Source organism: Orycteropus afer, unplaced genomic scaffold (genome assembly GCF_000298275.1).
Source record: "Orycteropus afer afer isolate SDZICR_OR568_19922 unplaced genomic scaffold, OryAfe1.0 scaffold00309, whole genome shotgun sequence".
Lineage (NCBI taxonomy): Eukaryota > Metazoa > Chordata > Mammalia > Tubulidentata > Orycteropodidae > Orycteropus > Orycteropus afer.
Window position 1 is genome coordinate 2,681,247 of NW_006921896.1, and position 18,632 is coordinate 2,699,878.

Genomic DNA, 18,632 nt, shown 5'->3' on the forward strand with positions numbered 1-18,632 from the left:
TAACTTGGGAAGACAGTTTGTGTTTGAATAGTTTCTTTGGGAATATAGGGGTGGGTGAGATTAGAATGAGTTAGTAATATTTTGTGTGGAAAAGGAGATTGAACCACTTAAAGTCTCCAGCTGGCATAAGTGATGCTGACCTAGTTTTATAGTACTGACAAACTGACTGTATAATTGGCTCTGGTTCACGTTTCATCTCTGCCAATAATATGTCTTAAAGTAGATGTTTTCCTATGACTATTCTGTTTAATTTCTGAGATGATTATACAGATAAGTAATGCAGAAGGAGGCCAGATTAATGATTGATTTTGGCATACACAGGCTTAAAGAAAGTGTTCAACTTGGACTTTATCTCATCCTTAAATAGTATTTCCAGTGGATATTTGTGGCCTACTGAAAATGGAGTTCTACTGTTTTGTTTTGTTTTGTTTCTTTTTTGGAGGGTAGAAAGGGGGAGAAAAGGGAGTATCCTAGAGTGTCCTAGAGGGATATCTAGCAAGAGTATTGTAGAAAGATGAAGAAAAAATTACTTAATATTTTTTGTTCCTATTTCTAGAACCCTTGTTTGAAGTAGGTGCATGCTTTCAGACACAGGAAAAAAGAATGGTACTTTGCTATCTCTGCTACACTCTTCAAATATGAATGTGTTTTCTAATAAACTTGGGAGCTCTGGTAGCATAGTGGCTAAGGCACTTGACTGCTAACCAGAAGGCTGGCGGTTCAAACCCACCAGCCACTCCTCAGGAGGAAGATGGGGCAATCTACTTCCGTAGTGCTACTGCCTCAGAAACCCAAGGAGGGGTCGCTATGAGTCGGGTCTGACTTTACAGCACATAACAACAACATGGTATAAAGTTACTTTGTGAATTACCTCCATCAATAATTAGTACTTACTTCTATTACTTGTTAAATTGTATTATAGTATGAAAATTCATCACAGGTAATTACCTATACAGCTATCCCTGCTAATATTTTCTTCACTTTTATGCCATTTTGACTTACGAACATTTTCATAGGAACACTATTTTTGGATCTGAAGAAAATTTTTGAGCGTTCCCAGATCCAAAAACTGACCTACCAAATCATACCAAATAACACATAAAACCTATAATAACACTAACTAATATCCAGTGTTCACAGACACACTTCAAAGCTGTGGTGGCTTGATGCTGACATGATGAGTATAGTTCCTTGGAAATGGTGAAGCTGCCTTCCCTGCTCAGGGTTGCTTAGGACGCATGCTTCCTCTTTAATTGTTCTGCTCACTGCTGCAGATGCTGAATGCTAGTTTTACTTTGCCTTTTCTCTTAAAAGCAAAAATCCTCTGGCTTTCTTTCAGTTAGTGAAAACAGATACTAATATAAGTCCTTCATGAAAGCAAAGTGGTGTAAAGCAAAATTTTGAAAAGCAGGGGATACCTGTATTGTTATTGTTGTTGAATAAAATATAACTTTCAGTCAGAAATAAATGAACAAACACCTAATCTACTTCTTTTTGATTCTTAGCTGGGTGTTTCGCTTAAAACTGTAACCAGAGATGGTGTTTCCCTTCCCTTGTTGTTACTGTTGTTGTTAGATGCTGTCCGGGTGGTTCCACCTCATAGCTACTCTGTGTGCAAAAGAACAAAGCACTACCCTGTCCTGTGCCATCCTCTCAATTGTTCTATGATTGAGCCTACAGTCGCAGGCACTTAGTCAGTCCATCTCGCTGAGAGTCTTCCTCTTTCTCACTGACCTACTTTGCCAAGCATGATGTCCTTCTCTAGGACTGGTCCCTCCTGATAACATGTCCAAAGTATTGGTGACAAAGTATATGGTGACAAAGTCTCACCATCCTCACTACTAAGCAGCAGTCTGGCTGTATTTCTTCCAAGAGAAATATGTTCATTCTTCTGGCAATCCATGGTATATATAATATTCTTCACCTACACCATACATCGAAGGCATTGGTTCCTCTTCTGCCTTCCTTGTTCCTTGTCTAGCTTTTGCATGCATATGAGGCAGTTGAAAATACCATGGCTTGGGTCAGGCACAACTTAGTCTTCAAAGTGACATCTTTGCTTTACTTTAAAGAGATCTTTTGCAGCAGATTTGTCCTATGCAATAGTTTGATTTCTTCACTGCTGCTTCCATGGGCATTGATTGTGGATCCAAGTAAAATGAAATCCTTGACAACTTCAGTCTTTTCTCCTTTTATCATGATGTTGCTTATTGGTCCAGTTGTGAGGATTTTCTTATCTTTATGTTGAGGTGTAATCCCTACTGAAAGCTGTAGTCTTTGATCTTCATCAGTAAGTGCTTTAAGTGTTCTTCACTTTCCGCAAGTAGATTGAGTCATCTGCATATTGCAAGTTTTTAATGAGTCTTCCTCCAATCCTCGTGCCTTGTTCACATAGTCCATCTTCTCAGATTATTTGCTCAACATGAAGATTAAGTATAGTGAAAGAATACGACCTTGACACATACCCTTCCTGATTTTAAACCACACAATATCTCCTTGTTCTTTTCGGATGACTGCCTTTGGATCTAGGTACAGATTCCACATGAGCACAATTAAGTATTCTGGAATTCCTATTCTTTGCAACATTATCCATAATTTGTTATGATCTACACAACTGAATGCCTTTGCACAGTCAATAAAGCACAAGTAAACATCTTTCTGGTATTCTTTGCTTTCAGCCAAGATCCTTCTGACATCAGCACTCATATTCCTCATTCCATGTCCTCTTCTGAATCTGGCTTGAATTTCTGGCAGTTCTCTGCTGATGTACTGCTGCATTTTGAATTAGCTTCAGCATAATTTTACTAGCCTGTGATATTAAGATAGTGTTCAATAATTTCCACATACCAGTGGGTCGCCTCTCTTTAGAATTGGCATAAATATGGATTTCTTCCATTCAGCCGGCCAGGGAAGAACTGCTCCATAAGGTGTCTTTATGGGAGCAGAATGCCATATATTTTCTCCTTTGGAGTTGCTGGTGGGTTCAAACCACCAACCTTTTGGTTAGCAGCTGAACGCTTAACACTGCGCCATCAGGGTGCCCCAATTCAAACATAAAATTGAAAATAATGTGACACTTGTATCAGCCATAGGGTTTTCACCTATGGATCACAATGATTCAATCAGATTCAAGACTACACATCCTCTACTATCATTTTCAAATCTTAACATTATTCCATTTTCTCAGGTTGGTTTTTAATTCTTAATGTAACCAAACAAAGTAGTATAGAAACGAATTTCTGCTTAGAACCTTATTTGTGTGGAAGACTGTCCAACACACCTGCACCTGCAGAGGAATGGAAGGATCACCTCTCTCACTTAAGTCTTGCAAGTGATGATTTCAAAGAAATGTAGGCTTGGCTACAACTGTCAGCAATGGTGGAGGAGGTGCAAGTGGGCTGCTGGGTTGGAGGAGGGGAGCTGCAGCTTTTAGTATAAATGCATAGATCAGTTGCTTACAATCAGGGCTGCTTGTCATACAGGAATACCATACATTTCCTGAGATCACACCTCCCAAAAGCCCATGGATGTCTACCACAAAGAGAAACAGAACTGCTTATCTTTGTGCTTATGATGATTGTGCATGAACCACATTTCTTTAACTATGGTAATTTAGTATGTAAAGGGTTAATTGTTGTTGTTGTTGTGTGCGGTCAAGTCGGACCCAACTCCTAGCTACCCCTCCTTGGGTTTCCAAGGCAGTATCACTATGGAAGTAGATTGCCCCATCTTCCTTCCGAGGAGTGGCTGGTGGGTTTGAACCGCCAGCCGTCTGGGTAGCAGGCAAGTGTCTTAGCCACTATGCTACCAGAGCTCCTAGCCACTATGCTACCAGAGCTCAAAAAGGTTAATTGAGAGGCCTTAACAACAACAACAAAAAAAAAAAAAAAAAAAACCAACCAACCAACCAACCAAAAAGCTTAGATCCTAGATTCTCTCTTTGCTGAAACTTGGCCATTCTTTCTGTTTAGAACTATCATAAATAATCTATTAACCAGTTATTTATCGTTCTTTTATTTCTGTCTCTCATAAAAGAGTTTGTTGTCATGACTGATATTTACCCTTACCTTTTCTTTAGAGCGATGGCGTTAATGAGGGGAAGAGTATTTATTTACACCTGTATTCTGTATTTCTGCTATTCAAAGTGTAACCTGCAGACCAGCAGGTTTAGCATCACATGGAAGCTTATTAGAAATGGAGACTCTCAGGCTGTACCTCAGATGCACTGAATTGGAATCTGCATTTTAACAAGATTCCATGTTACAATTTGAGAAGCACTGTTCTATAGGATATGTAACACTGTCAAATTTTTATAGAATTCAAACACGGTAAATGGGGTAGGTAAATTGATTCATGTATTATCTGCTCTTTTTAAAAGCAATCTGCTGAAAAGCCACTGTGACTAAACATATATGTCAAATGTTTTATAGCCTTCATTTTTGGTAGTTTCCCTGGGTGGTGAAAACGGTTAAGTGCTTACTACAAGGTGAAAGGTTAGTGGTTCAAACCCATCCTCAGAAGGGTTTGAGGCACCTCAGAAAGACAGACCTAGTAATCTTTCTCTAAAAGGTCACAGCCTTGATAACCTTGTCTGTGTAGCACAGCTCTACCCTGTACACATGAGGTCGCCATGAGTTGAAATCAACTTAATTGCAAGTAACAACAGTGATATTATCAGTTATACTCAAAATTACTGACAGAGTGTCCATCTCTTTCTCTCTCTGTCTCTCTCTTTAACTCAGTTGCAGCAACTTTTTTGAAGACATTCTTATTGTTCTACGGGGCTTTCCCCTCATTACTAAGTCCGTTGGAGCTGAGTTATGTCAACAGCTGCCTTAATTATGTTGGTTAGAAGTGGTGGTAACCAGGTGAGAAGGAGAGTGCTGCTAAGCTCTCGACTGCTGCAGGACTACTGGCGGGTGATGCCTATGTGCCACAGCTCCACCTCAGAGCCCAAGTGTTCTCGATTTGACCCAGACAGTAGTGGGCGTCCCACCACCTGGGACAATTTTGGGATCTGGGATAACCGCATTGATGAGCCAATTTTGCTGCCACCCAGCATTAAGTATGGCAAGCCAATTCCCAAAGTCAGCTTGCAAAACGTGGGCTGTGCCTCACAGATTGGCAAACGGAAAGAGAATGAAGACCGTTTTGACTTCGCTCAGTTAACAGAGGAGGTCCTGTACTTTGCAGTGTACGATGGGCATGGTGGACCTGCAGCCGCTGATTTCTGTCACACCCACATGGAGAAATGCATTATGTACGTACAATGACTTCTACTCTTTGCAGTTTGCTTTATGCTTATGTCGCAAACTTTCGACTTTGAGACTTCCAAACGTAGTTGAGTGGTTTCCTGCTGCTACTCATAGACAAGGATGCCATTTTCCAGTTTATTATTAATGGTAAAAGAGAAGTTGCTTTAACTTCCGAGGACCATTTCAGAAATGTGCCTTTTAACAACTCTACTGATGAAAGTATGAGCCAGAATTTACAGTACTTGATTTGTGATTATTTTAATGCAAATTAACATAAAGTACGTGAGATAATGTATGAGAAGCATTTATTCTTACCAGTGCATGACACACAGTGTTTCGCTAAGTGGTAATTATTCTTTCAGTGGTATTAATAGCTTTGAATAATTGACTTATTGAAGACTTGCCCTAGTGTGGGAGAAACACATTCAATGCAGGTATTTTGGAGTACTTTAAATAATTTATGTACTCCAATTATTATGGAGACATTTTCTGAGACAAGGAGCTCTGGTAGCACAGTGGTTAAAGCATTGGGCTGCTGACCAAAAGGGCGGCAACTCAAACCCACCAGCCGCTCCACAGGGGATAGATGAGGCAGTCTACTTCCATAAAGATGTACAGCCTTGGAAACCGTATGTAGCAATTGAATTCTGTCCCATAGGGTCACTATGAGTTGGAAGTGATTTGATAGCAGTGGATTTTTTTTTTTTTTTTTTTTAAACATCACACTACTGCTAGAATTCAAGAAAAAACATGTGATAGAGTTAGACCAGGTGACCATTTCTTGTCTTCCTGTGTGTAGTTACTTATGTTGTTGTGTGCTGTCAAGTTAATTCCAATTTATAGCGACCCTGTAGGACAGAGTTCAATTGCCCCGCAGGATTTCCTAGGTTGAAATCTTCATGAGAGCAGATCAACAGGTCTCTTCCCCTGTTGAGCAGCTGGTATGTTCCAACCACTGACCTTTTGGTTAGCAGCATAGCATTTAACCTTTGCACCCCTAGGGTTACTTTATATTTTTGGTCAGTTGATTTATGTCTTGCTGCCTCATTCCACATAAGAACTCAATGGTTTAATTTAATATTAAGAAACTCTTGACCTCCCAGGGATATCCTGCTGAGTATTAATTATTTAAGAACAGTGATTTGAACTTTATTTTTTGTGCCCTTAACAGCTTATCGCAGTTGCTCTGGTGGCACAAAGGTCAAGCACTTTCTTGTTAACTTAAAGACCAGGGGTTCAAACCCACCAGTCACTCCACAGGAGAAAGATGTGGCAGGCTGCTTCCATAAAGATTGTTGTTGTTAGGTGTTGTCTAGTCAGCTTTGACTCATAGCGACCCTGTGTACAACGGAATGAAACACTGCCCAGTCCTACGCCATCCTCAGAGTCCTTGCTGTGCTTGAGCCCATCATTGCAGCCACTGTGTCAATCCACCTTGTTCAGGGTCTTCCCTTTTTTTGCTGACCCTCTGCTTAACCAAGCATGACATCCTTCTCCAGGACTTGTCCCTTCTGACAACATGACCAAAGTAGGTGAGATGAAGTCTGGCCATTCTTGATTCTAAGGAGCATTCCGGCTGTACTTCTTCCAGGACATATTTGTTCATTCTTCTGGAAGTCCATGGTATTTCCAGGAATCTTCGCCAACACCACAATTCAAAGGTGGTAAAGATTACAGCCTAGGAAAATCTATGGGCCGATTCTACTCTGTCCTATAGGGTAGCTGTGAGTCAGAATTCAACATGATGGCAAGGGGAAAGGCTTATTACTAGGGTATTGGTGGCTTAGTGGTAAAATTCTCTCCTTCTATGTCAGAGATACTTACTTGATTCTCAATAAACGTATCTCATTTGAAGCCACTGCTTGTCTGTCAGTGGAGGCTTGCACATTGCTATGGTGCAGAATGGGCTTCAGCAGAGCTGCTGAACTAAGAGGAAGAAGGGCATAGAGATCTACTTCCAGAAATCAGCCAATGGAAACCCTGTGGATCATAATCCTGTCCGCACCTGACTGGGGGAATGGTGCAGGACCAGGCAGCATGTAGTTCTATTGTGCAGGGGTCATCATGATTTGACTAAAGATGCTAACAACAACAAAAGGCTTATCACAGACTCCAGTAGGTGCTCAATAAAGTCTTTAATCAGTGAATCTTAAGCATGCTAAAGGAAAGCCAAGGTTGTGGATTGTTTGGATAGACTGCGTTCTCTAGGTAACAGTGACTATGAGAAGACTGAAAAACCCTTTATAAAATGATCGGGGCTCTTTTTCTCTCCCCACAAAGGGATTTGCTTCCTAAAGAGAAGAACTTGGAAACTGTGTTGACTATGGCTTTTCTAGAAATAGATAAAGCTTTTTCAAAGCACGCCCACCTGTCTGCTGATGGTATGTAAAACAATCACATTTCTTAAGGTCCTTGGGAGTGGCCGGGTAAAGAGGAAACAACTTAAATGCTTTGAGGGTGGGAATTATAGTATGTGGTTAATTGTAAAGGAATTTCTGTAGCCAATTATTTCATGTAAAGAATCATTTTAAATGCTTTTTGGAATTTAATGTCTGAACCTCACATTTAAATCAAATAGAGGATTTTTCTAAAAGATAAGCTCTAAAACTGTTTTTCATTAAAATAATTTACTTTGATAGTGGATTTTAACCTTAAAAGGATTTAAAGAAAATTTTAATCTGCGTGATTGCTCCTTTTAGCGGACAAGATGGCCATACTGTAAGAGGGTTTATTTTTACTAGAAAATAAACCTGATGAGAAATTCCTGAAATAAGCTATAGGCTTGTTACTCTAGCTAGGTCAGGAATTGCACAGAGAAGAAGAAAAATGCTAATACATCCTAAATAGAAAAGGACAATGGCTATTAGCACTGATTTGCAATCAGACAGATAATTTGCCTCCTTAAAAACAACTTGATCTTACAGATTTCTTTTAATTAGTGTGCTTTTGTTTTTTTAATTAGACACAAGGGCATGCCAGCTGAATTTTATAATCAGTGTACCATATGCCCTTAAATTTTAAAAGTAAAATATTTCTGGCTTTTACTAAATTTATCAAAACCATTTCAGGAAAATATGGCTAATGTTTTCTGGTTAGCTGGTCCCCAAATCTTTTGCTTCTAAAGTTAATTTTGAAAATTTCTGCAGTGAGTGTATGCATGTAGACCTTGTAACTGATTTGAAAAGGAATTATGCAGAAATATTAATCTGTGTTTGGGTCCTCAGTTTCTTTAAAGGAGGTCAAAGGCCACCACAAAAAATGTGATTTTCACAATTTCCTGTTGGAGTAGGTAGGGATGGAAACTCTCCCCTTTCCCAGATAAGGAACTGAAGCTCAGTGGCAGTTAGAGCTGGATTCATTGTACCTTATGTAGCCTCTCCTACTGGCGTATTTAATTAAGCAGACCAGAGAAGTCGGAGAAGTCGACTGTGGGATGGCGGGATTTGCCATCTTGGTTTTTCCTGTTCTTCACTTCTCAGAATAGCATTACAGCTAACGCCCCTTTGTTTAGAGATTTACTTTCTAGTTAATAGATTATTCAGGCCCATTATTTCTTCCTCATTACTTTGGATTTTTTTTCCCTCTCAACTGGCCCCTTGCCTTAAAAAAGGTAATGGTTGAGAGAAGGTCAATTTTATGCATAAGATTTAGCTCTTGTTCCTAATGGGCAAAACACATAAAGGAGAAGAGGAAATTAAAACATATCTTTATAGTTTTATTTTTATAACTCTCCAAATTTTGGTATGCTCTTTGTTTAATTCATAACCAGGTTGCTGTGAATTCAGCTTATCTTACACCATGTAATGGGTCATAGTACCGGTGGTGTGTATACAGCTGCTTTGTAAAACAGCTAAGGAGCTCTGGTGATGTAGTGCCTAAGGCATTTGACTGCTAACCAGAAGGCTGGCGGTTCAAACCCACCAGCCACTCCAGGGAAGGAAGACTGGACAATCTACTTCAGTAGAGATACCGATTGAGGGGTCGCTATGAGTCAGAATGAACTTGACGGCAGTGAAGTTTGTGTGTGTGTGTGTGTGTGTGTGTAAACAAAACCCAAACCAAACTCACTTCCATTTACAGTTTATTCAGTGAGGTTTTCAAAAACAAACAAACAAAAAAAACCAAACTCATTGCTGTCAAGTCGGTTCCAACCCATAGCGACAGATTGTCCAACCTTCCTTCTAATTAGTGGTTGGTGGGTTTGAACCGCCAGCCTTCTGGTTAGTAGTCAAATGCCTTAGGCACTACGCCAATAAGGCTCCCATTTTCAGAAAATAATATTCAAATTTATTAAGAGCATGTGGCCCAAAACCAAGAACATTAACCCTTCATGGGTGCAGTTAGCCTTTTTGAAAGGACTTAATTGACCCAGATGCTTAATTAAAACAACCAGTGGCGGGATCAGTGTAAAATATGAGAGGATGAACTTCATTTATTAAATAATAAATTACCATTAAAGATAATTTGGAGCTTAGGGAGAAAGTTTATTTAACTTTCCTACGTTAAAGGAAACTTTCTAAAGATGCCTTTCTCACATAAACAGTCAGACAATTGTGCAAAGAAATTAATCATAGAATTTTAATTCATTTCTAATAATGGAACTAAATTTTATTTATTTAATTTCTCTGTCATATGTTTTGAAGCAGTAATCCTAGAACTTTCATAAGATATTTTAAAATATTTTTCACTTAATGGCCATAGTTCACGAGCATGATGAAGCAAGACAGGATGATGCTTAGTGTGCTCCTAAAAGTCAAAAGGTCTAGTATGACATTGTTATTGTTAAATCTTTTTGTGTAAATAATCTTATAGGTTAATTATTCTGTTTTTGGGGGTTTTTTAGTTATTGTTTTGAGAAAAATTTTAAACTGGATTCTTACTAACTGGCTGAAACTTGCAAAGATGGCAAAAATTGCCTTTGGATATTAAGGGCCTGTTTTATCAAATATATTAAAGCCACTAAAGATCAAGTTCTGTATATCATTTAACTTTCAATTTGTGAATAAAATAAAAATGTATGCCATTTCATTTTTCATGTTATTATCCAAATTATAAATGGTCTCTTCCCCCCCTAATTTTTAGTAAGAACTGAAGCAGTATCAGTATTATAAATATGGATAATATTCTTTTCAGTATCTTTATAACTAAGCAAAAAAAAAAAAACTCACTGCCATCAAGTCTTTGGGTTTCTGAGGCAGTATCTCTATGGAAGTAGATTGCTGAACCTTCCTTCCAAGGAGTGGTAGTGGATTTGAACCTCCAGCCTTCTGGTTAGTAGTCACATGCCTTAGGCACTATGCCACCAGAGCTCCGGTCATATAACTAGGTAAACAAAATTGTAAAGTAAGTGCGGTTTGCCGTTTCCCACCATCTTCCACATTTTCTGTTCTAGTATTTGCCCCATTTTCCCTCCTATTGAACCCATCCTGTAAGCAATTTGAGGCTAGGAACCACTATGCGTTACTTATTTTTGAATCTCCAGTGTTCAGTATGCTGCATGGAATCAGAAAGATACTCAATAATCAATAATTGTTTGGACTGAACTGATCTGCACTGTCTACTCTTCTCACTACAGTTCTTGTAATTTATTCCTTTATTAATCTCATAGCTGATTTAACACAATTGTTTATATATAACAGATGAGTTTTAATGAGTTAGCACTTCTGGATGGATTTGAACTTAAGTAGCACAACCATGAAAAGAGATTGGCTAAACCATATTAATTAATCACTAAATGGTGAAATTTCAGGTATAAATGGGAGGAGTGTTCCTCAGTCATACCATATTAGTTCTTGTAAGAGAAATAAGAAAGTGAAAATAAGAAATTTTTATTCAAGACTTCAGTTCCAGCCCTCACATCTGCTTAAAGCATTTCAAATGATCTCATTAGCACTTAACATACTCACTATTTCAATTTAGGTACCTTGGTAGTGCAAATGGTTAAGTGCTCTAACTACTAGCCAAAAGGTTGGCATTTCAAACCCACTCAAAGGTGCCTCAGAAGACAGGCTTGCTGATCGGCTTCCAAAGGTTGAAAACTATGAAACAGTTCTATTTTGCACACATGGGTCACCCGAGTCAGAAAGGACTGGAGGGCAGCTAGCAACATTTAACCTGGGGATAATTTAAACACTATCAGAATGCCACTTAGTAACAACAAACAGCAAGAATAAGGCCACCTTCTTGCCCTTGAGAAATTGCCAGCTATTTTTATTTTTGTAGTTGTTAATGCATTTTGAATTTGTCTTTATTTACAGATAGTTAATGTCATTACCATCTTTGAATATTTTTGCTTTTGATTTATAGTCATAATATGTATTTTTACAATTAAGAAAGCTAGCTAATAAATTGAAATGATAGCCCGTTAATTAGTCCATTGTTTACCTAAGAATGAAGAAAATCATTTAAATTAAACCAGGTGGTAGAAAGTTTAGATCATAATCCTATATATCCTATGTTGTTGTTGTTGTTATGTGCCGTCGAGTCGGCCCCGACTCATAGTGACCCCTCCTTGGGTTTCCGAGGCAGTATCACTACGGAAGTAGGATTGCCCAACCTTCCTTCCGAGGAGTGGCTGGTGGGTTTGAACTGCCAGCCGTCTGGTTAGCAGGCAAGTGTCTTAGCCACTATGCTACCAGAGCTCCTATATATCCTATACACTCTTCAAAGTGTTCCTAGATTACTTAAGCTTTGAAAGTAACCAGAGGCAAAATGACCTGAAAGAAAGGACTTGCTCTGACCCTCAGAGTGGGAAACGTGGATGGCAGTGTTGTGAATCTCATTGGAAACCTTCCATAATCTTCATCTTCATAATGTGTGATTTCTTTATGGGAGAATTAAACTACAAAATAACCAGTGTTATACATGCAACATTTTTGAATACCTTTTTAGGCTGAGGGCAGCCAAAAAGAAGAAAAAAAATAGGGACTACATTTGAAGAGATAATCTTAGTGTGCTGTTACTGCTTCAGCTCCTTACCTTGATTTTGGTGTTCATAAGCCATCAATGTCTAGAATACCTATTTTTAACAAATACTGAAACTATATTGGCTTTTCCATATTCTTATTTAAAGTGGAATATTTCCGGGGGGGTTATACTTTGAAAAGTACAGCATTTACTCTATGTTACCATTCAAAATCTTGTTAATTTTTCTTTTGATATGTTTACCTGCAACACTGAGGAAAGAGAAAGCTGCAGAAATAACCCATTTGATTAATTATATAAAATGATAAACATAACTTTAATGCTCAAGAGCCTTACTAGCTTTTATTTAAACAATCTAAATAAATCGTTTTATTTGAAAAATGCCTCTAGATACAAAATTCCTGCTCTAAGCACCATTAATAAATGTGTTCCTCCTTGTATCTGGTATAAGAGATGCTTTGATTCCTTTTGATGTATAAATAAATTCCAGTAATTTGGTGGTATACTGTCGTTCATATCCTCTATAAATATATACTGTTTGTCAGATATTAATTATTCAGTGAATTGTCTTTCTTGTTACTGGGACAATTCTGAAATTGCTACCAAACAAATTCACAGTACTTTTTTTGCAACTCAATAAAGTTCACGTTAAGTGAATGTGTGTGTGCTTATGTGGGTGTGAGTATACATGTGTACAGATGTGTCAATGTCCTCACATATGTGTTTTTGAGTGGATGCATGTGAATATGTTTTTTTCTTAAGCTATAAAACTAAGAAATAATTGTTACTTTGTGATGAAAGAAAGGGAAAAAAAAGGATCAACTACAAAATACCATCAACTGAACAAATTCAGTTTGGAATCATTGATTTGGCATCTCCAGCAATATGATGTAATTTGATAGTGAAATTTCCACAAGAATAAAAACTGTTCCCCTGACTTTGCAGCTCTTTCTCTGTCCTCCTCTGTGTTGCAGGTTTGTAATGTTTGAGCACAATTCCTGGGTGAATTTCCTATTTGCCTCTGTGCGTGTTATTTGTGGCAGAGAACTGTGCCTGGTCAGCAGCTCTAGATATGGAGCCCGTGGACACTATATGCTGGGCTTCAGTGGAAAGAGAGATCTGCTTAATTTTGTCCCAGGTGAAGGAGTCCAGCGGTTCCTAGCCTGGACTACTGGAAGGTCCCCACATCCACTTTGCCCCATTAGTTGAGATGACTTGCAGTAGAAATTGTCCAGTGAGTGTTAAGAACTTATTGAAAGATGTTTTAGTTTTATAGTTTTGTTGTTAGGAAAAAAAGAGAATTTTTACTTCCATGTTAAATGTTAAATGGAAATAAATACTGATTCAATATTTATGTTCTTAGATGCTTAGCAAGCTAGAATCAATAGTTAGTTTTGAAAACTTACCCATAAATCCTGGGATTTTGGAACTGTGAAGTTGAGTTAGTAAAAACTCAAGCTCTTTTAACTTTCTAGGTGGCAGGCCATGAATTATAAGCCTTAAACAGCTAAACTTGAAATTTCATTTATGAAATTTTAACTCTTGGTGTAGCTTTATTTTTTTTAAAGCTGTTGCTAACACCAAGGGCAAGAATACTGAAACTCCCTGGACAGATATCATCTGCATAAATGCCTCCATTCTCTTGCCTGGCCTTTTAAGTCACCTGAAAATATCACAGTTGTGATAGCTGTAGGAGTTCTGTTGTATAGTTGTTTTGGAAAATTCAAGTTAACTCTTTTAATTGATAATTTAAGTTATATAAAAATAAACTGTTGTAATATAAATATCACTGATACTTACATTAAAACATTTATGACAAATATATAAGATATTTTAGCATTGCAAAGATATCATTACTTTGGCACAACAGTTCCAAAATCAAGAGATAACTGGGAAGATAGTACAACTGTAAATATTTTTCCTCACTGAAGTAAATTTGGCAGGAATATAAAAGATTAAGTAGGGTTTACTCATGTTTTTCCATTTTACTTTTTTGATTAAAGCAGGTATTTTAATATATTGATTAGAAAAAAAAAGTTTTACATATCTATATATTCTCTCTAAAATTACTGATGTTTTTTGGTTTGGTTTGATGAAGTTCTAAAAATTATCTTTTGAAAAAAAAATTGGAAAGATTGAGCCTCAATCAAATGGTAGCATTTTGTTATTCCTAAAAATATTTTGAAGTCCTTCAGATGACCACCTGAATATTTTATTTAGATGCTTTAAAAACTTAACCATGTTGCTAGAGACAATACCTGCTTTAAATAAATTCTCTTTTCAAGTTTTCTAATTTACTTATAGCCCATATTTTCACAGTTTGCTCACTTTTGGCAAGGCTCAATGCACTTCACAATTTTTAAGCAGTGGCAAAGAATTTAGGACAGACACTCAGAATAAATCAAAGGAAAATGCAAAATACAATTTGACTTTCGTAGGTGAAGTACTGGCAACCTCAAGCCCAGTGATATTTAATTTTGTTAGTAGAGAACATTGATATTCTTGGAATGCTCTGGTCCATGCAGGACCACAGCAGTAGAACTCAGCAGCACTGTACTGCATTTTGATACAGACTATATCAGATTCTTCTGGACCTTTAACTAAACTACACCACGTTTATGGGAAACTAGAATAACTCATTCATGACCCTCAACATTTTCTCCTAACAAAATGATGGCTGTAACTTTGTTTCATGTTTAGGGAGAACAAAGATAAACAGAAAAGAATCTGACCATTTTTTTTCTTTCTTATTTTGTGAGCATTTGTAAAATTAAAACAGCTGTTGTAAGGGAAAAATTTGAATATATAGCATTTGAAGTGCAAATGAGATGGCCTTGACATACCTAAGTTAGCCTTCTAACTCGTAATACTTTAACAGAATGAGAGTGAGAAATGGAAAGTTTCCTACGTCCATAGGTTAAAGAAAAGTTTGCTTGGCTGAATGAGCTCAGTAGAGCTAAATCATCCTGCCATGTTAGTCAATATAATTAAGTTTTAATACTTTTAGCCCTGACACCCTATGGGCATTCAAAGCTGTCACTGTAATTATAAATTCAAGTCAGCTCCACTTTGTATAAATAGATGCCACTTGGAAACAGTGATGCATTGTTTACCAAAGTAGGTTAGCAATTTTTTCTGTTTGCATGGAGCCTTGTTACTGAATTAAATGTTTCTGTCTCTGCATGCTCTTCCTTCCATAGTTATTTGCATTTTAGTTAAATTAGAATGATGGATTTCAGCATTAGTTTATCAAGCCTGTGTTTTATTTTGTAATTAAAATTATGTATTTGTAATTAAAATTTTGACTGTCACTGACATGTACTTTTTTTCATAATATTTGTAGCAACCCTTTTGACCTCTGGGACTACTGCGACAGTAGCCTTATTACGAGATGGTATTGAACTGGTTGTAGCCAGTGCTGGGGACAGCCGGGCTATTTTGTGTAGGAAAGGAAAACCCATGAAGCTGACCATTGACCATACTCCAGAAAGGAAAGATGAAAAAGAAAGGTACTATTTCTACTGATCAATTTTATGGGGATGGTATACATTTCAAGATAGAAATGGAATTTTGCATTTTTAAAGTAGTCCAGTGCTTAACAGTAGCATGTTTTATACATATCACATCGTACTTTTTAAACTTTTTCTGGACCAGGATCAAGAAATGTGGTGGCTTTGTAGCCTGGAATAGTTTGGGACAGCCTCATGTGAATGGCAGACTTGCAATGACAAGGAGTATTGGAGATTTGGATCTTAAAACCAATGGTGTGATAGCAGAACCTGAAACAAAGAGGATTATGGTAAGAAAGGACCTGCATACACTTGATCCAAAAAATGAATGCAGGATTGTCTCTATCTAGAGGCCTTCTTGGAAGCACTTGACATGAAAATGATTTTTAAGAGGGAATAATTTGTGGAAGGATAGTTAAAATAAGATACTATTTTCCTGGCCTAATGTATGATGATGGACATGATAGCAGCAACAATGGACTCAAACACACCAGTATTCATGAAGCTAGCACAGGCTTGGGCAACGTTTTGTTCTGTTATACATAAGGCCACCACAGAATAGACTCAATAGCAGTGGGTTAGATGGCAACTAACAATAACAGCAAATGTGTGATGTACTCTTTGGTTTTTGTTTCACCCCTGCTATAGAATTATCTTGATAAAACACCTCTACTTCCTTTTTCTACCTGCACCTCATCCAGTGTTACTTCTTAGAAACTGCCCCTGACTTGTATCTTGTCCACGATGCTGAATATATCCCCCGTTTCTGCTGCATCTTTTGTATTCTACTACTGAGTGGCCCTATTTCCTTAAACGACTCCCATTGCCACCCAATGTTATGAGCTGACACTTAACTGAAATCCCCAGGACTACTATGGTCTTGGGCACAGTATAGTGTAAGCTTTCAATTTGGTAAGTGTTTATGCCATTAACATTTGTTAATTGAATAAGGAATATTGTCTTATAGTATCTCACTTATATTTATTTTCTTTAACAAATAATGATATAGGGCTTGCTATAAGGTTTCTAACCCTCAAACAAACAAACAAACTCACTGCCGTGGAGTCGGGTCTGATTCATAGTGACCTGTCCTTGGATTCCGAGGCAGTATAGCTTAGTGCTTAAGGCACTTGACTGCTAACCAGAAGGCTGGCGGTTCAAACCCACCAGCCACTCCACGGAAGGAAGATGGAGCAATCTACTTCCGTAGTCATACTGCCTCAGAAACTCAAGGAGGGGTCGCTATGAGTCGGGTCCAACTCGATGGCACATAACAACAACATCACTACGGAAGTAGATTGCCCAACCTTCCTTCCAGGGATGGCTAGTGGGTTTGAACCTCCAGCCTTCTGGTTAGCAGTCAAATGCCTTAGGCACTATGCCACCAGAGCTCTGGGCAGCACAAATGGTTTGCACTGGACTGCTAACCTAATGGTTGTCAGTTCAAACCCACCCAGCAGCACCATAGTAGAAATTCAGCCAAAAAACAACAACAACAACAACTCTACAGAGCAGTTCTACGTAGCACATGGGGTCACGTTGCATTGAAATCAACTTGACAGCAACTGTTTTTTTTTTAAATGTACCAAGCTCAGTTCAAAAGAGGTAGTTCTATCCCCATCTTACACAGAAAACAAATCTAAGGCCTGGAGATGTCAACTCACCAATGCTCTCCAGCTGAGGCTTCAAACCCAGGACTCCTGGCTCCAGAGACAGTGCTCCTGCACTGAGCTTCCGCCCAGCCTCAGCCATCTGGCTTCTTCTGTTGTGGTGTTACTGAGAAAAACTGCGTTTGTCCTCAGTGGCTAATTATAAATGTTACTACTGTTGCCCTAAATACAGGCTTTCCTTTCCACTTGCGTTTGCCTAGCAGAGTTAGATGAATTGTTCTCAGTGAGTAGCCATGCTGGCTAGATTTTTATACAAGCTTTTATGTAGATAGCCATTCAGGAAAACAGATAAAATCTTTGAATTCTAAAGATGATTCTAAGGCACTGTCTACTTTATAATTCATATGCATTTGATTCTGATTGCAGCTTCACCATGCTGATGACAGCTTCCTGGTCCTCACTACAGATGGCATTAACTTCATGGTGAATAGTCAAGAGATTTGTGACTTTGTCAATCAGTGCCATGACCCAAACGAAGCAGCCCATGCGGTGACCGAACAGGTAACACCCCAGAGCTTCTCCTGCTTTGCCACGAAACAAGTCCCAAGGGGAGAGGAGAGGAACGTGCAGCCCAGGCATGTAGGCCCAGTGCAGCCTGGAGCAACCACCATGAGCTTGAAATTTCTTTGAAATCTTGTGTTTTAACTTCAGTATTACAATGAAGTTTACATTTGATTCCAATTTAATTTCCATTTAAGAATTATTGAAATTCCCTCAAATAGTTAAGATTGATATAGCAAAGAAATGTGCTGTATTTATTTTATGACTTTACATACCTCTTGAAATGGTAATGACAGCAATGACAAGTAATAATAAGAATAAACACTAATATATCCCTTCCAATGTGTCAATATAATACTTCACTTGATTATTATGCTGTATACATTAATTAGTGCTACACAGGGTGCCCATGAAATTAAGGGAATGGGCTGATTCCATGGATGAGCATTTCTTAGTGAATTTCAAATACCTTCTGTGGATATGTGTTCTAATTCACAAGAGCAAGGATATTTGGCAATGACTGCTTGGTATTCCATCATATTTATGTACCATAATTTATTTAAATTTCCCTTACTCAGAAAAGTTCATTTATGTTCATTTTTCCATATTATAGGGCACACTGTAGTGTAACAACATTCTATTTCTTTGTACATATCTATTACCTTACGATAGTTTCTTAAAAAAAAAAAAAAAAAGGTGGGAATCAGGTTTGCTGGTCTGATAGAGCCTGGTGGAACCACTGAGACTATGGCCCCTACCTGCCCTTCAGGTCT

At 38.0% G+C, this 18,632-nt stretch overlaps 1 protein-coding gene across 1 annotated transcript in view; it reads left to right on the plus strand.

Annotated features, from left to right (window-relative positions):
• Positions 1-4,820: 4,820 nt before the first annotated feature.
• Positions 4,821-18,632, plus strand: part of PPM1K (protein phosphatase, Mg2+/Mn2+ dependent 1K) — a 16,574-nt gene continuing 2,762 nt past the window's right edge. The window contains exons 1-5 of the mRNA XM_007951697.2: positions 4,821-5,260; positions 7,536-7,636; positions 15,523-15,688; positions 15,834-15,978; positions 17,725-17,859. Of these exons, the coding sequence (XP_007949888.1) occupies positions 4,821-5,260; positions 7,536-7,636; positions 15,523-15,688; positions 15,834-15,978; positions 17,725-17,859 (987 nt within the window). The remainder of the gene's footprint in view (positions 5,261-7,535; positions 7,637-15,522; positions 15,689-15,833; positions 15,979-17,724; positions 17,860-18,632) is intronic.